This window comes from Tachysurus fulvidraco, chromosome 25, assembly GCF_022655615.1.
Source record: "Tachysurus fulvidraco isolate hzauxx_2018 chromosome 25, HZAU_PFXX_2.0, whole genome shotgun sequence".
Taxonomy (NCBI): domain Eukaryota; kingdom Metazoa; phylum Chordata; class Actinopteri; order Siluriformes; family Bagridae; genus Tachysurus; species Tachysurus fulvidraco.
Window position 1 is genome coordinate 15,190,889 of NC_062542.1, and position 20,482 is coordinate 15,211,370.

General features: G+C 40.8%; 2 protein-coding genes across 4 annotated transcripts; one reads left to right on the forward strand and one right to left on the reverse strand.

Annotated features, from left to right (window-relative positions):
• Nucleotides 1–256: 256 nt before the first annotated feature.
• gpr12 (G protein-coupled receptor 12) lies at nucleotides 257–8,611 on the forward strand. Its single transcript, XM_027176207.2, has 2 exons — nucleotides 257–511; nucleotides 3,334–8,611. The coding sequence occupies exon 2, from the start codon at nucleotides 3,346–3,348 to the stop codon at nucleotides 4,369–4,371; it is 1,026 nt and encodes a 341-aa protein (XP_027032008.1). The 5' UTR covers nucleotides 257–511; nucleotides 3,334–3,345; the 3' UTR covers nucleotides 4,372–8,611.
• Nucleotides 8,612–9,917: 1,306 nt separating this feature from the next.
• Nucleotides 9,918–20,279, reverse strand: wasf3b (WASP family member 3b). Of its 3 annotated transcripts, XM_027176189.2 has the most exons (10): nucleotides 20,146–20,250; nucleotides 19,320–19,423; nucleotides 16,141–16,296; nucleotides 14,016–14,150; nucleotides 13,375–13,528; nucleotides 13,123–13,240; nucleotides 12,342–12,523; nucleotides 11,505–11,762; nucleotides 11,002–11,300; nucleotides 9,918–10,290 (listed from the first exon to the last, which is right to left on the reverse strand). In XM_027176189.2, exons 3-10 carry the CDS (start codon nucleotides 16,271–16,273, stop codon nucleotides 10,133–10,135), a joined length of 1,437 nt encoding a protein of 478 aa, XP_027031990.1. In that variant the 5' UTR covers nucleotides 16,274–16,296; nucleotides 19,320–19,423; nucleotides 20,146–20,250; the 3' UTR covers nucleotides 9,918–10,132. The 3 variants fall into 3 exon arrangements, with proteins under 3 accessions (XP_027031990.1, XP_027031998.1, XP_047664711.1); XM_027176197.2 differs by lacking the exon at nucleotides 19,320–19,423 and having other exon boundaries at nucleotides 20,146–20,279; XM_047808755.1 differs by lacking the exons at nucleotides 19,320–19,423; nucleotides 20,146–20,250 and adding an exon at nucleotides 19,255–19,272.
• Nucleotides 20,280–20,482: the final 203 nt, after the last annotated feature.

Below are 20,482 nucleotides of genomic sequence, written 5' to 3' on the forward strand. Positions count from 1 at the left end.
TAATTCGGGTTGCCAGATTGGACAAAACGTTACATACCTATATGCTGTATATGTAAATGATATAGTATATACAGTATAGTATAGTATCAATATATCAATTGATTTAAATCTCATTACAGACATTTAACTGGTAACAGAGAATTCAGTTTGGTAACCACTTGGCCGCTTTGGACAAGATTGGACCTCGGATGAAAGCATAGTGTGGGTAACGCAGTATTGTGTGTGTGTGTGTGTGTGTGTGTGTGTGTGTGTGTGTGTGTGTGTGTGTGTGTGTGTGTGTGGAGGTAGGAGGGCGGTGGAGGAGAGATCCGGTTTCTCTCGCGCTCGTGCACGAAGGTCGCTCTGCGAAGATGCTCCTGCAGCCGATGGCGCTTGCGCCTGCGGCCCGGTGATAAACGTGCGCTTTTTTTTTTGCGGCACCGAGCGACGCCGCTGACGGGAGATGGACACGAACGTGCAACAAGGTCGCTTACGCGTCTGAATCGCGCGTCTCGACCTCCAAGATTTCAAGGTAGGACTTAATTATAGGAGGATCATAAAAGGATGTTTTTTTTTGTTGTTGTTTTTTTTAAATCTCAGGTATTTTTAATATTCTGTATGCACGCATGGTTGGATGTACGGATGGATACATGAGCTATAGGATGCAAACAGCAAAGCAGCATCCTACTGCATGCACTACTATTATTAACAGACCAGGAATAATGTCTGCACATCACGGTTATCCGTCTTCACATTAAAATGGTTTATTCTGCACTGTTGTGCTTTAAGAGTTTCATATAAAATCTCATTGATACTAGCTGAGAGAAAAGCAGTGCCATCTTTAGTGAATCCAACACGCATTTTTAACAGCTTCCCCCATCAGCATCATTACTTCTCCATCTCTGTATAACAGGAGAATACACCTCTATTAATAAAATCTACATCAAATAGGCCCTGATATTCTAAAGGAAATGGAGGTATTTCATTCATTCACCTCCTGAAGATAGGACATTGTTTCATCTGAAGTCAAGATGGATAGATGGGATGTGCATTTGATTTGCCACAATTTCTATTTAAATATGGGAAGTGTTTTATTTTTATTTTTTAATATTTCTTAAAAATACCAATTTGTATTAAAGCATCCCATGATATAAGAAGGTCTTCTGAATATATATAGCATTTCTTTTTTTTTTTTTATCTATAGTGAAGCTCAGACTCAAAAATATTCATATACACCACAGTGAAGTAGATAAGAAAGCTTATCATAATGTAGTAATATCATTAATGTGTAAAAATGCACTGCAGTTATTGTAAACGATATATCTGAGATGTTCGTTACATCAAAACGGAATGGTTTCTTACACAATGTTCACAGTTTCTAAGTATTTTAAGAACCTCTCTGTCATCATATCTAGTTCCTGCCATAATCAAGACAACGATACAGGTTACTATATAATATAATGCAAATTAAGCATAACAATGGTCATGGTTTCACTTGTTCTACGACCCTCATAAGTCATTTCAATCAGAACCGTGACCCAGTTAACCCATTGCATCAGTTAACATATCACAATACAACAATATCATATCATAATAAATCAACAGCTAATTTTTTCAATAAAATAATCTCGATTATGTATTGTTTCCCCCTGGGAGCAGTCATTCATTTTTATTTCATTAATATTAGTATTTTATTTAAATCTGATTTGTGAATTATTGTCACATAACACTTTGCCCTCAGGACAATAACTAGTGCTGCGTTTCATAATGTTGCTCATGAAGAATTTTACACAGCTTAATTGTTTATTTTCAGGCAGCTCCTAATCTTACAGAATCAGTTGTATAAATTTGACCACTGAAAAAAATCTATGAGAGAGGGATAAAAAACAAAAAGAAAACCTTTTCGATTTCTCAGGTCCAGAAATTGCCATCCTCTCATATCTGGTTATAATGAACCATGTGATCACGAAGAAAGGTGTGGAAGCAATAACCAGTTGGAATTAGATGTGCGGCTGGGAATCGCAGTTCTTTGTCTTCTTCATGTTGTGCTAGAGGTAACTGTTGCTCTCAAATATTCTAAGAGTTCTAACTCAGATTCGGACGTTGTTATTATTACCACACATTACATTACAGCACATGGAGAATTCTTCTCTTCATGTATCCCAGCTTTGGAAATTAGGGTCAGAGCACAGGGTAATCATGGAAACACCACCACTAGAGCCGAGAGTGTTAAGGGCCTCACTCAAGGGCCCAACAGTGGTAAGCGTGATCCTTAACCACAGAGCCTTATCCGCTTGACTTTGCAGCATAACGTTGTTCCAAAGAGACTGATTTAAAGATTAATGTTAGGGCTTGGATTTTTTTTTTAATGTTTTTTGGACACCATAATGGTCGACATAAACGTGATATATACTGCAGGTGGAAGAAACAAATGAATAGTGAAACGAATTCTCAAATTTGAACAAATTTCTCATTTAATCAGTGATTTGAGTGCTAGAGTCATGCGATCTAGAATAATAGACCACAAAAATGATAAAGTTGTTATAATGACACAATCGTGTTAAGATTAATATAATTAACTCCTTGCATGAGCAAGAGTAAGAAAAGTGTTATTAGTAAAACATTAGTAATAATCATAATAGTTTGAGATAGAATGACAGCCTGGTGGTGATAATAATTACGATGATGATAATGATACCAAGACTCTAATTGCATAGTTCATATTCCTCTTTAAATAACAGTTTTAGAACAAGATACAGACTCTGTGTCTAGAGCAGAGCTGGATGAATGGGATAAAAAAAAAATAATTTTTTATTCCGACTCAAATTGAGATATTAACTCTTCTTGGGTTCTGTAATGAAAAACCTGCCATGAGCTGCATGCAGGCCACTTATGATAAAACAATAATGTCGTATGCACACAGAGAGTGATGCAGATGTAAACATGAATATGCTGTTCTGAAGTCATACAGATTTATGTTTCTGCTTCAGACTGGTCAAACTTCTCATGTTATTATCACATATATAATATAAATGCAAGATATTGCTTTACATGAAGTGATCACTCCTTCTGAACAAAAGTGAGTTGCACAGCCCTTAAGAATCTTTCCTCTCTGGGAGAAGGTTTAAAGGTTCGGTGTAGAACCTTAGGAGAAGTAGAACCCCTGTTTACAAGTGAAAATCCTAGTGTTCTTAAAGGAAAATGCATTATTAAAAAGAAAAAAAAATCCTTGAGTGGAAGGTTGTCTAATATGGGCATTTTCTGAAAAGGAACCTCTCCGTGTTAGGGTTCTACACATATAGGATGTCACCATGGCAACAGAGTTTACAAAGCTAAAGGTGTGTTTTCTTTCAGACGGGAGGCACAATGAGCGAGCAGGTGTCAGTAACCTCGAGCTGGCTGACCTCTGACACAAGCTGGGTCAGTAGTGGTGGTGGGAGCACAGAGAACCTGACTGTTGGAACACTTCCTCCACCTGCCGTTTTACCTCCGGAGTCTTCTGCCGAGCTGCTGGTGAACCCGTGGGATATTGTGTTGTGCACGTCGGGCACCCTGATAGCCTGCGAGAATGCCTTGGTGGTCTTGGTCATCTGGCAGAACCCAGCTCTGCGTGCTCCTATGTTCCTGCTGATTGGCAGCCTGGCGCTGGCTGACCTGCTAGCTGGCGTGGGTCTGGTGCTCCACTTCACCTTCGCCTACCTACTGCGCTCGGACTCGGCCCAGCTGCTCACCATCGGCCTGGTGGTGGCCTCGTTCTCCGCTTCCGTCTTTAGCTTGCTAGCCATTACCATCGATCGCTACCTGTCACTGTATTATGCACTCACATACAACTCAGAGCGCACAGCTGCCTTCACCTACACCATGCTGGTGCTGCTGTGGGGGTTGTCCCTGTGCCTCGGTCTGCTGCCCGTCACCGGGGTAAACTGCCTGAGTCAGGAGGACGCCTGCAGCGTGGTGTGGCCGCTCACAAAGAACAATGTCGCTGTCCTGTCTGTGTCTTTCTTGCTGCTCTTTGGGCTCATGCTGCAGCTCTACGTGCAAATCTGCAAGATCGTCATGCGTCACGCGCACCAGATCGCTGTGCAGCACCACTTCCTGGCTGCCACGCCGCACTACGTCACGACCCGTAAAGGTGTCTCGACACTCGCCATCATCCTTGGAACATTTGCCGCCTGCTGGATGCCTTTCACTGTCTACTCACTGATTGCTGACTACACCTACCCACCGCTGTACACATACGCCACACTGGTTCCTGCCACCTACAACTCCATCATCAACCCCGTCATCTATGCCTTCCGCAACCAAGAGATCCAGAAGGCACTTTGGATGGTGTGCTGCGGCTGCATCCCGGCCAGCGTGGCGCAACGGGCACGGACGCCCAGTGACGTCTAACAGAAGCGTCTCCCTGGGTTTGCATGCTGTTGTGAGTCAAGGGGACATACGTGTGGCCCTTATTTTACGTCTTCCCCTTATTGTGATGTAACTCCGACCACTGCCACATGGCCTTTTCTCTACCCCCTTCACCCAGGTGCCAGCAAACTGCCACCAAAGCCCACTTTTTAAAGCAAGCATCTGTACATAAAATGTAGACAGACTTGCTGTTGTGAATGGTCCTTTGAAAGGCCTCGACGGCATCCCTCAGTGAGGGAGGAGGTTGAGACGAGGGGCCTCGCTCTTCTGCTGCATTCTGAACGTGTACTGAAAACCAAGCAGCCATGAGGAGCTAAAAATAGCCACGGTGCTCACTGATCCGCGCCTCGCGTTATCGGATGGAGAGAAAATCGGCGCCCATCTTGCTTTTCTCTTGCTTGCTGTTTTTGTGGGTTTTTTAAATTTATTTATTTGTTTGTTTATTTATTTATATTGCTTTAAAGACCCTGACCCAAATGTGCCCGGATGTACAGAACCCTCCAAATCAGAAGACCATGAAAAGAGCTAACATGAATCCCCTGAATGAAACCCATAGATGCCTTTATTTCAATTTCTTGCCACAGGACGACTAGCAGTGGTTTCCTCCTGCACGAAGTGCGGAGGCTGAAGAGAACTGGGACGGATGTGAAGTGCGTGGATATTTCAGCAGTCGTGTATGAATGAATAGGAGAATTTACTTTTTGAATGAACGTACGAATGTGTAATAGTGACTTTTGTTTAATCTGGTCATTTAAAATGTCCTTTTTTTCTGCCCTTCATGCTTTAATTCCAGCTAAGCTCCGGTCTAAACGATGGCCAGTTAAAATCCTAACGAATTCATTAATATTAATCGGTAATCGAAGTTCGAAGCCCGGTTTTCAAGGGCTGCTTAAATACAAACGAACCGTATCCAGAAATCACCTGAATGTGAAGTATTCCCTGGAAACAAGCTGCTGATGAGGAGGATAATAAGAGCAAACACAGATGCTGCTTTATAGACTAAAACCAAACAAAGCCCAGGTTTGAGAGATAGCACCGCTGTTCTACTCTGACATCACCGACGGTGACATTAAGGGATATACAGTATGCTATGATATATGATAAGCGCTGGTGAAAATGAGCTGATGGCCACTTTATAAGAAAGAGCTTGGCTAAGCTGCTGCTCCTCAAAGAAAAGTGAAGGAATTTGCACGAATTGTAGTTTTTTTTTTTGGGGGGGGTGGTGGTGGGGGGGTGGGGTGTTTTCACTTCTGCTTTTTTTTTACGTTTTGCACTCGAGCAAAAAATCTCAGTGTCCACAAAACCACTGAGGAAGTTTTTCCTAAGAACGTACACTTCCTGTTTTAATCGATCTTTCACTTTTAATCTGAAACAAGGATTTTTATTAAGATGAACAAAAAAATGGATTCGGGGCTCAAAGGCGACTTGAACGGTCTGAAAAGTTTCTATTTGGGATGTTTTATGAAACAGAACATTGTTGTATCGGGTTGTTGTTGTGTTGGGTTTTACACACAGAGTTTAATTATCTCCCAAAAGGACAAGCTCGAGAACCTGTTATGGTTTTAAATGGAAATTTTTGCTTCATAGAAAGCTTTTGCTTTTCATTAATAGCATCATGCTTATATCTTGTTAAAAACCCTAAAGAACCTATAAAAGAACTCTTAGCTCGTTCTCAGGAACAGAGAACCTACAACAAACACCCACAGAACCTTACAACTTTTCAATAGTTATCTTTACATTCTTTGTCTGAATCCAAATCGATCACTCTTAAAGGTTCTCGTTGAGGGAACCCTAAAACAAGTCCTACAGTTTAAAGGGAGCTGAACTCACCCTAAAAACGGTTCTCACTGACCGGGTTGTGTTTTAGAGGATCTTAACTATACCTGGAAACTTTAAGGAACCAGGTTTAAAAAGTGTAGAAAAAGCGTATGTGTATTTTGCCCAATAGCTCCAGTGCAGTAACAGCAGAATTTCTCGCCTAAACTGCTCGTTCAGATTGAATTTTTTTTGTAAAGTCAGACTAATGTCATGCTTTGAAACTCCTGCTTTCAAATCCGTTCCTGCGCTGAGCTCAGACTCCATGAGCAAGCAATAACCGCATTCTGAGTGTTTCACCAAAACGATAGCAATATTCCAGCAGCAATAACAGCTCCATCCAGCAATTTGGAAAGATAACTGTCCTAAATGCTAAATGCTAATGATAAACGCTCTAAATGTCCCTGAGTGAGTGCGAGTGAAGCTTTGTAAAAAAAAACAAAGCATGGTGAGGGAAGCTGTGTTTCCGAAACGTGTCCGAACCCTCGGCGCTACGACACCAGTCTAAAAATGTCCCCCTTCGAATTAGACTGAGTCGCTCCCTTTCGAATTAGACTGAGTCACTCCCTTTCGAATTAGACTGAGTCGCTCCCTTTCGAATTAGACTGAGTCGCTCCCTTTTAAATTAGACTGAGTCGCTCCCTTTTAAATTAGACTGAGTCGCTCCCTTTTGAATTAGACTTAGTCGCTCCTGAATTAGACTGAGTCGCTCCCTTTTAAATTAGACTGAGTCGCTCCCTTTTAAATTAGACTGAGTCGCTCCCTTTTGAATTAGACTGAGTCGCTTCCTTTTGAATTAGACTGAGTCGCTCCCTTTTGAATTAGACTGAGTCGCTCCCTTTTGAATTAGACTGAGTCGCTCCCTTTCCCGCAGTGAGACACGTTCCTGTAGTTTGTATCTGCCGTTGTGAATCACTGACCTGTAAATGTGTGTCATGTCTCTGTATGATTGCATTTGTTGCATGGCAGCGTGTATGTGCATGCATGCGTATGCTATGTCCTTGTTTGTGTGCGTGTGTGTGTGTGTGTGTCATGCTAAAAAGCCTGTCTCCGCTTAAGGCATGCAGAAAAGATGGAGGTGAGGTGGCAAACATCATGTGCGAATCCCCACTCCTCAAAAAAGAAAAAGAAACAGAAAAACTCAGTCTTCCTGTCATTCATAGACGTCGCCTCTCGAGCCTCGGCCTACTCAACGTGACCTTTGACCTGAGTGACCTCTTTTTTTTTGTTGTTGTTGAAGTGTAAATGAGTGCTGCAGGTTTTATTTCATTGCATATGACGATGTTGACGTTGACGATGATGATGTTTCCGATGATGGCAGATGAGAGAGAAAAGAGAATGCGTTTTTGAAGAGTCGGTTTGTTTTATTATTAATGAGCAAGACTATTTTTTTGTTCCTCCTGCATTTCGAAGCGCTGTACAGCTTTTTCTGAATGTATCGATAAAAGGAACAGTTCTTATGTTTACTCGGCAAGGCGTCCTATTCATCGAGCCGATCCTGTAAATAAGGCATGAGACACCGGAGAGGCATTTTGACATTATTCATGGTGCTCTGATCCAACAATTAACCTTAGGCCTCGTCCATATTCACCCGACGTCACCTCCTTACCTTGTCTAATCTTTTTTTCGATCGACGTGCAGTGACCCGTACAAGCAAAAACAAACACGACGGGGAGACGACGAGGATCGCGCTTCAGAGCCGTGCTCTGGTCGAGTCTTTAGTTTCGATGTGATGTAATAATTATAATATTCGTTGCAATATTATAATCCATAATATGGAGTAATATTAGAGCATCACATGTTTTGATGGAGGAACACTTTTGATTTCTCCACAAATGTAACCAATCGTAGATGCGCTGTAATCGACCGCAATGCTTCTGTGGTGCCGTAAAGCGAGACGTCGTGTGTAGCGCCAGTGTAAAGGGCTTGCGAGGGGTTGAGTCCGTTTAGATAAAGGCTCAAGTGGAACGTCTACTTTGATGACACATACCTCAAGCTTTCTTTGAGGGTTCTGAGCAAATCGTCCTCTCGGGACTGAAATCGCTGGTATCACTGCACGTGTCATGAAAGAGATGGTTAGAAAAAAAAAGAACACAGAGGTTGGGTGAAGTAGGAATAGCATCTTGTGTAGACGTATGCGTAGTCTTAACTGTGAAATGCACTTTATTTTTGAGAAATGGCACAACAACAACAACAAGAACAACAAAAAAATACGTATCTGCAAAAATGATTAATAAAAAGAAGGATAATCAACATGCACTATTTAACTGAGATGTTGTAAGACATTACGTGAATGTGGTGTATATTTTTCCAAGGTGTTAGTGCTCTCTTTTTATTGCTTTGATTAGTTAAAAAAATCGAGAGATTCTTGTTAATTTTTGTATTAAAAGAATGTGCTGTGCATTTAAAATAACCTGGTCTGAGCTTGTTTTATTTCATCCGCTCGCCACCTAGGCTCCACAGTTGCCATGGAGACCTGCATCCCAGCTGTACTGTTTCCATAGAGACGCCAGTCCCCTAAGAACCCATTTCCATGATGAGGGCTCAGCAGGTCCTGAAGCAATAGATTCATTTCAGTTCGTCGTCACTCCTTATTTCCTTCGGCTCTCTTCAGGGATGTCCAGGTCATGTGATCTCCAGGTCTGCATCGTGCAGAGCTGTAATCTTTCAGCTGCGTGTTTTTCTATTTAACCGAACCATCTCACCTATTCGATTAGACAAGTTTGACAACTTATACCTGTTTGTTACAACCACAAAACAATTCTGAAATTCTTTTAGCATAAAAAAAAAAAATTAACATGTAAACAAACAGCTGGATGAGCATCATGTCGTACAGAAACAGTCAAAAGTCTGGACACACCGAATGTCATTAGGCGTCCAAGCCCCAAAGTAGAACAAACGTCTTCCACATTTCTTCTTTTATTATTCAGTAGCCTATGATATTTTATGCTAATATATTTTATTTAAGCAGTGATGTTTTACATTATCACCATCATTACACTAAAACCATTTCAGATTATTCCACTATATTAGACTACAGAGGGTGCCATTACTTTTAGACTACAGAGGGTATTTGTATCTGTAAAGAATCCACCTTATGATGAACATGTTCTCTCCTTTGGGAAAGGAGGGTTTGTACTTTTTTGCCCAGTATAAAGCACTTGAGGAAGAGCTCGGTCTTTTCAGTCGTGTCCCTCAGAACCCGAACCGAAAAAATATAAAAATAAAAATACAGACGACGTTTAACAGGACGTGTCTGAGGCAACGGGTTCAAATGAGTATGTTGAGGTCTATGTATGGAATTCTTAATGCCATGACTAAGTGTACATCATGAAGACAATCCCAGCTTTAATTTATTCTGAAATCATGTGATCGCGATGACCAGAAATGTCCTCCATTAATTTTACTATACAGACTTACATCACACAGTCCCGATATCGTCTCCCAACAAAAAAAGCACTTAGGAAAGGTGATTTTATCTTTACACAAACCATCGGATTGTTTCATTGTTTCCGATCAAGCCTTCAGCACCTCCAGGGCACTGCATAGTGCTTGGACCCCTTAATCGCTGCTTCAGCTAATTTATCTTAACACTTTCCACAGTTTCTTACAATTTCTTACAGTATACTTTCTTTGAGCGGACACGATATCGACTTTGAACCAATCTGAACTCGTTAAAAAAAAAAAAAGGATTAAAAAGAATGAGTGTGAAGTGATTTGATTTAGTTTTATTACATGTGAGTTTATTTTGAATGTTAACCCTAACTCAGTTTTATGAATTTAAACATCTAAGGAACAACTTTTGAGGTTAAGACTTTTGATTAAAGTGAAATAATCACAGGTCTAAACTTTTGAGTGCTGCTGCACGTCCGTGTACTGTAGATACTGCAGTGTTAGGAAGAAAAAAAAGGTGTGTGTGTGTGTGTTTTTAGTCAGACCAGTCATTATCCTCTAACTCGGAGTCATCCTCTGAGTCGCTGTACTCCACAGCTATGCGGCGTGACAGAATAGTGGCCACATCGTTGCCCACCGGCTCTCGCTTCGCCTGCAGCTCCTGCTGCTCCTGCACCTTCTTCAGCTGAATACCTGGAGAAAAAACACACACACACACACACACACACACACACACACACACACACACACACACACACACACACACACACACACACATCATTCTCAACTGTAACGGTGTACATAATGACCAGTGAAAAGCATCTTAATAATTTAGTGAGAAGTTAAATATATTTGAGATATTTTTTCTTTATGTATATTTATTCTATTTCTACTTTAATTCATTGTTTCAGTTTATATTTGAAGGCAAATGTTCTACATAATATGCAGAGGAAGTGGAACTTGTCCTTAAAGCCCATGAATGAATTTTTTAATTTTTAAATGAATTTTTTTCTTTTTAAATCCTCATGAATTGTTAGTAAAAAATTATTTTTTTGTGTCTGGTATCCTCATTTTATATTTCACTAATTTTGATGGTGGCAGAATAATGAGGTGAATACTTGTTTTTTGCTTTTTTAAACAATTTTGTAAATTATATTAATAATATTAATTCATTCATAACATACAATAACATAAAATGAATCCCGATTCATAACATATAATCCCAGTCCATTTAAATTCCAGTATTTAATCATTGTAAACTGTGTAAAAGCTCAAGGGGCAAATACTTTTACAAATCATAAGTCACATGACAAGCAGGTAATATTACTCATAGGGTGATTTTTCTACTTCCTCCATTAATAAGCACTCCGATTAGGCTAACAGAGACTGAAAAAAGATCATTACCCATGCGTATGGCTGCTAGCAGGTCACTGCGGGCATCGTTCATGGGTGGGGCTTCAATGGGAACAGGTGGGCGTTTGGGTGTGATTTGTTGGGTAGTGTTAGGTGGAGGAGGTGGCGGCCCAGGAGGAGGAGGAGCAGCCAGTGGTCCAGAGGCAGGTGAACCAGGCAGGATGTAACCGGCGCCCATGGGAGGCGGGCCTGGGGATGTGCCCATGGGAGGCAGAGCGAAGGCAGTTTGAGATGATGGAATGAGAGGAGCTGGGGGTGGAGGAGGTGTGGCTGAGTTCATGTAATCCATACTGCAGTAAAAAGAAAAACAGGAAGCAAAGTGAGAGCCGTCACATCATTTTCTAATCATCACCACAAGGTGGAGCCATTTATATGAAATATACAGTGTAGCATGTTTTCAGTGTGGATTTGTTTGTGATTACAGCCAGGCAAGTGATTATTGCTATTTAAATCCTGACAGTAAAGAGTTAAGGGTGCCAGGCACAAGAACAAACCTGTAGTCCATTGGTGGGAGGGGCATGGACCCGTTCATGCACTCTGTGGGTGGAGGAGGAGGCGGAGCCTGGTGTGGACGGCCCAGCGTGCCCGAGCGGTACGCCATAGACCCCGTCCTGTAGTCCTGCTCCATGTTCATGTGGGCATGAGCCGTAAGGGCCGCCATGCCGGGGGGAGGGCCGGAGTACGTGTGGGCGTGGCCTGCGTGGTTGGACATGGTCAGATAGCCATGGTCCAAGTGGTCATGGCCATGAGACCTACAGAAAGAGAAAGAAACAGAAAGAGAGACAGAGAGATACAGAGTGATATACAATATACAGAGTGAAGGAGAGAATAAACTGCATCATTGTGCCATTATAGATTCACATGAGCACAGATTTTACTTATGCCATCAAGGCACAAGTTCTGTCTTTCACCATAGGTCCATGTGGTGTATCTTCAATACTATGTTGTTCTCTAAGGTACCTACAATTATTTTTAAACGTATAAATATAAATACTAAGGATATCTGTAGCATCACTTAGTGGCATCACTGTATCAGTGAGAAAGTGCACTGCATGTCACGACACAATCTTCTCATGTTGCGTCTCAAATATTGCAAAATCATGACGCTATATATAGACATCGTGATCCATACCGAGCAGATGGAGTCTCTTGTGTCCCGGCAGAGTGAATTTTTAACCTCGATCGATATATAAATCCTCCTGGCTGATCATGAAGAATTGTTACATGCCGGTTTGCGTTCGCTTTGTTTTTGTTTTGACTCTCTGTGATTAAGTTTAAGCAAAAAAAAGATAATTTCTGGGGGAATTGTCTTATTGTTTATATCCTTTCACCTGTTTTCTGGTGACACGGAGCCCTCAGATGATCCTGCTCTGTGCACCGTGTGCCCGTGCCGCAGGTCGGGCCTCAGTTCCTTATCAAAGGCCATCATGTTCCACTCTTGACGGCGATTCCGAGCCTTTCGCACCTTCTTCACCTCTCTCTGCAGCGTTCCGTCCACACAGCGTTTCTGCTCCTGCAGCATTCACAAGCATTCCGTAAAAACAGATCATCACCATGCACACGTTTGGAATTCTCAAACCTGATTGGTCAGAAGGATGTAGCTTAGGTTTATATAAAAGCAGACGCTATCACAATATATCGCAAATCACAGGCGCTCATATGAATACATTACGGTCGCTATAGAAACGGCTCGTTCGTCAGAACATGGATGAGAGACATGGGATAATAGAATTGAACATTTACTACTAGTAAACGTTAATTGAAGGTTATTTTGCGTTTATGGAAATATTCTCTTGTATTATTCGATAAAGTTTTCACGACTGGACGGATAACAGCCACATGACAAGCTGTGTTATGTTTTTATCTTATTAACTTCAAGTGATAAAAGAGAGGTTGGTGAGAGGAACGGCTTTTTACTATAATGTAAGTGATAACTGGAAATAGCTTGTGCAGTGGATGAGCTACAAAATTATGTGTAGCTACAAATAAAGTATTATGAAGGAAAAAATCGGTTAAAATAAATAAATAAACAAACAAACAAATATATATGTATATATATATATGTGTGTGTGTGTGTGTGTGTGTGTGTGTATGTGTGTGTGCATCGGTTACTTTCTGCCGTCTTTTCTCTTTCCTCTTGTCCTCCGTGTCCTGCAGCATTTTCTCCTTCCACAGGTCAAAGAAGTACGAGGGGTCCGTATAAAATTTCAGCCCTTCCTTATTATCGTCCCTGAAACATGAGCAGTGTTTGTGTCATGTAAGTTATGAGAGGCGCAATAGAGCAGCATGAGACTAAGATTACTAATGATTAGCAGTGAGCACACACACACACACACATACACACACACACAGAGCGATACACACCTGTACCGTGAGAGGATGTTGAGGGGTGGAGGGGGGTCACTCAGCTCATACATCTCTTTCACAGGGATTGGGACGCTGCTCTTGGACACCACCTGCTGGTCCTGTACTGTGGAGCTCTTAAAAGCCTTCCTCATATTAATGTCCTGCAAAGAGACTGCACAAACACAAACACACACACACACACACACACGGCAAGAAATCATATATATATATATATATATATCATCTTATAATCTTATAAGGATTAAAAGTGTTGCTGTATTTCGGGTTTGTTCTTACACTGCTTTTTTTTAATTCTGTTTTTTTTTTGTATAAATGTTGCCCTATGTTATGTGCGATGATGTTGATCTCAGTAGACAATACCAACATGCTCTGGCTCTGAAACATCACTGATGATGACCATTTTAAGTGCTACAAGCTTTAATAGTTTGAAACAAAACGATACTTGCGTTCTTCACTGCAAAATACTAAATACAAAACGACAAAACGAATCTAAGGTAAAAGTTACTATTTATGCTTTCTTTTGTCTCTGAGTTGCAGTCTCTTATCAGGCGCCGGCTCTATGTAACTCAATCTGAACAAATCCAACACAGAAATGTATCACATGCTGACCCGGAGTCTGGTTTCCCACAATCCCTTACCCTCCTCCACGGTGGAGTCCAGCTGAGTGACCTTGACGGCGAGCCGATCGATGCGATCCTGCAGGGAGTTCGCTCGCAGATAAAATGCGTTGGCTTCATAAAACAGCTCGCTGAATATGTCCTCCGCATGCTTACCTACAGACCGGAGCAGACGCATGAGAAGAGAAACAAACACTGTGACATGCGATGCAGTTTATTTCAGTTAAATATCATTTGGGATCAATTTTATACCCTAATAATTCACGATACAGGATCAGCATCACTGCGTACGGCTGAATAGATGCACAGGAAAGAAAAACCCTTTCTTTACTAAGACAACAAATGATAGTAAAGTGCAATTTGATTCAGAAACGTTTCCTGTTTCCTGTCATTTCTGCTCAGATGTTCAAAAGTCATAATTTGAAGGAATATTCTCTCATTATTTCGAGATACTGAGACTTTTTTTTCTATTATTATTGACATTAAAACAGTTTTCCGCAAATTCATTCCCTGCCCTTTGGTTATATTCATTTACACACATTATTGCGCATTATGAATGGAAAAAAACTGCTAAAAATTTACCCTTGATCTCGAACTCAGTGGAAAAATATCATCATAATAATTTAATAATGAATTTGAAATGAATCAAAATAATTTCGCTGTCATTTCATTTGTAAATTAAAAAAATTATAAAAGTCATTTAATAAACAATTTCATTTCAGAATATTTTCCTAATCTGAAATGATTTAAGAGGGAAAATTAATCCTCTCTTCTCATTTAGTAAAGCTGAAAAATAAATAAATGTATAAATAATTTAAATCATTAGTGTTGATGTAAAAGGAGTTTTTTATTAAGCTTGGAGTCTGTAGGGGGACAGGGATCTCAGACACACACACACACACACACACACACACACACACACACACAAACAATCACTCACACACACACACACACACACAATCACACACACACACACACACACACACACACACACACACACACACACACACACACACACACACACACACACACACTCTGCCTTTTTATACAAAGATTCCACATCCATAGAGAAAATGAACACTGATTTATTTGAAAAAACAAAACAAAACACAGCTTCCTGTTCTGTGCAGTGCCTTTTTTTTGCCTTTTTTTTAAAAAAAAAATCTCCCACCCTCGATTTGAACTCGGCAGACTTTTGTGGCCTCGAGCATTACACCGTGGTGCGGGTGGAAGAATCGATGTGCTGCGTTAGAGACGGCTAACCTGACAGAGTGCCGTAATCCTGCTGCTGAAGTAATGCCTGCATTCAGTAATACATGGCGGTGAATGATAGCACAAACAATGAGGTCTATTTATAACGGCAAAGTCAAACAAAAACCTGCAGGATGCTTTTAGGAAAATATTTACAGGAAGGAAAACAGTGACCTGGCTCTTTCGATAGCCCTGACCTCTGACACGGCACACACAAACACGCTATATACATACTTATCTGCATGCATTCCCACACCAACGCACACACACTCCATGTATCTGATACACGCTAATACAGACAGCTTGTGTGGCCTTGTCTCAGTGTGTGTGTGTTAGAGTAGGAACACACACACACACACACTCACAGAGGCCATGTCTCTGTTTGCCTCCCCACCCCACTGGCTTTTGTGCTTATCCATTTATATTTAACTCACACAGCTGTTGCTGAAGGCCCTACTCCACTCCCTCTACAGGCATCTACAATACAACACACACACACACACACACACACACACACACACACACACACACACACACACACACACACACACACACAGAGGGGTGGGGTGGGGTGCTGAAGTGAGATGAAAAACAGATTTTAGGGTGCAGTTGCAGGATAGACGGATGTAGTAGGATATATTAACGCAGGACTGGAACACTGATTATCTGTGGGTGAAGTGGGTGTGGCCTAAACAAAATACCCACTGACACAAACCGAGAATCAGAAAGATGTTAAGGTCAGGTGCGTCAACGTGACCCGGTCTCAATTATGATGGCTTTAATTAGCGTTTATGCAAATGGTGTCGTGTCGAACCTATACTCGTTTGAAATGAAAGAATCCATGTGAAGCGTCCATGTTTCTGTAGTTTATGTGTGTGTGCGTGTTTGTACTCACTGAGGCTGCTAAGCTGGCGGATGATGGCGGAGAGCGTGTTGTTCATTACACACTCCAGCTCACTACCGACGCCTTCGGGCAGAGCACCACGGCACAGGTGCCGGGGCTCGATGTTCCTCTTCAACAGGGGCATGGCTCTACCTCGCCTCACTCAGCCTGGTGGAAAACACACACAGCACACATGAGTCAAGACTCATCCACACTTCATCCAATATGCTGTTTCTTGGGTTTGGAGGATTAACACACCACCATCTGCTCCCAGTTTTTACTAAAATTAAACCAGTTCTCAATCATAAGGCCATTAATGAGATTTAACCCCTACAGTTCGCTCACACAGTTTAAAACACACACACACACACACACCGGATTTGAGTCCGGATGTGTCTTCGGATTTATCATTTCCTCTTTTCAGGATTAGGAGAAAGACACACAAAAAAAAGTTTAATTTAATGTCTAGATTTTAAAATTTTAAACAATTTACACCTTTTCCATTTTTGCAACAGTTGCAAAAAATCCTGGGGGCGGAGTTACAGGAACAGGGGCGGGAATCATACAAATGTTATATCTGACAGGATTGATATTCCATGTCGTATCACTCAGTCCTGCTCCATGTTACCAAAAGCTCTCCAGCTGTCCTCTGACATGTCATTTCCTTCTAGTGCTACTGGATCGTCCAGAACCCCTGTGGAGATCTGGCCAGCTGAGAGACCATCTGCCACGTGATTGGCTAAAAGAGGTGGATTTGAAAGTCAAAAGATGAAGGAGAAGACCAGAGGGATAGTGGGGAAGCTTCTTCTTGGAGTTTGGCCATAATATCTGTTCACTTTCCTGCTTCCTGTTTGGCATCTCCGCACCCGGCCTGCAGCTTCCTGTTCCTCTGTATGTCCCATCTCTGACTTCCTGTCCTTCAGAACAATGCAGCGAGGTTGCACGGCAAGCACACATACAGTACGCAGGCTCGTCTTACATCATTAACAGTACACACATACATTCAAAAACACATGCATACACAGAGATACACTCAAATGCACACACATTCATAGTGATACACACACATACACGCGTAATCACAGTGATACACACATACACAGCCTGAGGGAGAATCAAGCTGCATTGTGTTTGAATAAAAGACGCTGACACACAAAAAACTGCCTTCACTGTGTGTGTGTGTGTGTGTGTGTGTGTGTGTGTGTGTGTGTGTGTGTGTGTGTGTGCATCTGTCAGCGTAATACAGTAAGGTGATTCCAGGCTGAGCACGGTGGTTTTCACCCAAGCCACACCCCACGCGTCAGGCCAAATCCACCTTGTCATTTATAACACCGCGCTCTTAAATTCTCCAATCTGATTGGTCCGAAGGTGTTTTGCTCCAAAAGCAGCTCTGACAACTTTTCCAGCTATAATTCAAATCACAGGTTATCTAAATGCACTCGTTGTAAATCATTAGCGTTTCTATAATAACTCCTCGCTCACAGGGACTCGTATAACTGATGCTCAAACAAAGAAAAATATCTTATTGCTGTTGGTTGCAGTTATATCCTTTCTGGATGTTCCACATTATTAAAAGTAGCTGTAAATAGACACAAAAAATATGTGCTGTTCTTTCCTTTATTAAAACTATTATTATTAGAAAAAATATTAAAACATTAGATTTCTATAGTACAAGAGCAATGAGCAACAGTTCAAGATAATAACTCAGTGACAGAGAGAGAGAGAGAGAGAGAGAGAGAGAGAGAGAGAGTAAAATTGAAGTAAATTTTTGGTCAAATCAGTGAATCAGAAATTCTTACTACATGTGACATCATGTACAGGACCGTGGCCGTCAGTCAACAGGAAACTACCTCCAAAAGTTTGGAGGTAACAAAAATGACGTGTTTCGGCTGGATTTTGGGGTTTAAGGTTATAAAATGGTCATGACTAATATATTACACATGACTAATATTTTACACATGACTAATGTGAGCTTCTAGAAAAAAGGTATATAAAGTTCATTCAAGTCAATTACAAATATTTAGAATTGAATTATTTAGAATTGAATCATTTTAAAATGATTCAAAAGTGTGTGTGTGTGTGTGTGTGTGTGTGTGTGTGTGTGTGTGTGTGTGTGTGTGTGTGTGTGTGTGTGTGTGTGAGAAAGACACAGAGATGGGGGAGGGTTATGAGGAGAAGCTCGGACCTCAGGGAAGCCACTCTGAAAGGTTGCTGGGACAATAAGCGCTCCGTTCACACGGCAACACACAGGCTCTCCCATGCATGTGACTCGTCTCCCTCCCCCAACCTCCTTTAACACCCCGCTCTGCTCCAAAATAAAAGCAAAACACTCCTGCTTTCACCCCCTGTTGAGACCCCCTTCCTCTTTCTCCTGAGCACAAATTCTCCTCCAAACATCCTCAGACACAAAATCCTGTGGAAAAGCACACTTGAGTGTCACGTGACATGGAACATATAACAGCTTTATGTCATCAGCGATGCAGATACGATGACTAAACCTAATCAACCGTGGTCACAAGCTGAGATTCATCCCAACACAACAGCCCCCATCTGCCACCCTGAAATGGGCCAATCCCAAACAGCTCACTGCTGTAGGCTACACTTAATGCACTACATAGCTATTACTTCATTTATATTCTATGTAGTGACGATGTTTGTGTAAGGAGCTGGGATGTGTGATGTGCATTACAATGTTAAGAAAGATATGAAATGTGCAAGGTATATATTTTAAACAAACAAACAAACAAATATAAATAAAGGCTGCATCAAGATTACATACCAAACAAGCTTTAATATAAAATAGACATTAGTTTGTACTCCTGTTTAAGCAGATGAAAAAGGAGAGAAAGTTTAATTTGCAAATTACATCCAAAATACTCCCAACGTGTACAGCACACACACACACACACACACACACACACACACACACACACACACACACACACACACACACACACACACACGTATATTATATATACATCTGTGTGTATGTTGTGTGATACACAAACATAAGTATATTTTTTATATGTGTATGTATGTATGTATTTACTTGTACTTATATGCATTATTTACTACTGTAGCATTATATATGTATGTGTGTGTATGTGTGTGTGTGTATGTATTTACTTGTATTTATATGCATTATTTACTACTGTAGCATTATATATGTATGTGTGTGTGTATGTATTTACTTGTATTTATATGCATTATTTACTACTGTCTCGTGCTTGGATTTGCTGTAGCCATGACTACGTGACCTTTGCAGACATGTAAAAGTTTACATCCTTCATGGTATCTGGGTGGAAAAAAGTAAAATATAGTTTTGCATACAGATTTGAATCTAATAATGTGTTTTGTGTTGTGGTCTTGTGTGTAAAAACTACAACTTCCCTATTAAAACAGTTTGTATATAAATATAGATGACTTTTTACTGTATGGGTAAATATTTTTATTGAAAATATAATAGCAATAATAATAATAATAATAATAATAATAATAATAATAATAATAATAATAAGCTTATAACGGAAATCAGAATGTTGGCTTCTACAAAGCCAACATAATAATCCTGGTTAATAAATGTAAACAATTAAATAAACAAACAAACAAACAAACAAACAAACAAACAGATAAACAAACAAACAAATAAATGAATGAATAAATACATAGATAAATAGATAAAGAGATAGATAAATAAATAGATAGATAAATAAGGCAGAAGCACAATGTCCCTGACTAATTAATTGTCCCTTTCTCTATGAACCAATGGAACATTTACTACTACAGAAAGCATTTCTTTCTCTCTTTTGATGAAGAAACTTCCCTCATCATTTCTTTAGATGAATAAAAAGCACATCAGTAAAATATTTACATATATAAACATCACACCACACAAACGCACGCAAATTCAACTGAAACACTCATAAAAGTGAGAGATTTTTTCTAAACGAAAGGATCAAACCTTATTAACACATAATATGTTTGTTTACAGATGATGTAATGCAACGTGTCGCTCACCTAAATTGTATTTCCGAACACTTCAGATCTCACACATGACCCTCAGTCCGGCTGCCATCCTGCTCTGTCCACCATCAGCCCCTGTGACCGCTCCAAACAATCTGCTCAGAAGGCGGGGCTTCGCACAGCGCACAGCCAATCACACAGCGAGAGCAGGTATCGTTTGTTGTGCCGCACCAATCACTTGATAGAAAAAGTGCTGACTGACGCTTAAACAGAGGCCGGATGAAGGCGGGGCTTAGGGGCTCTACTGAGAGGGTGTAGAGTTTAATAGAGTTGAAGGGATCTTAATGGAATTTTGTGTGATTCCCAGACACATTACGTGTGCTGAAAGCTT

Excerpts from the sequence above, each read along its gene's own strand:
- gpr12 (XM_027176207.2), top strand. The coding sequence starts at position 3,346 with ATGAGCGAGCAGGTGTCAGTAACCTCGAGCTGGCTGACCTCTGACACA.
- wasf3b (XM_027176197.2), bottom strand. The coding sequence starts at position 16,273 with ATGCCCCTGTTGAAGAGGAACATCGAGCCCCGGCACCTGTGCCGTGGT. Across the intron at positions 12,524-13,122 it reads AAGAGAAAAGACGGCAGAAA|GAGCAGAAACGCTGTGTGGA; the intron begins GTAACCGATGCA and ends TGAATGCTGCAG. Across the intron at positions 11,301-11,504 it reads CTCCCACCAATGGACTACAG|TATGGATTACATGAACTCAG; the intron begins GTTTGTTCTTGT and ends TTTTTACTGCAG.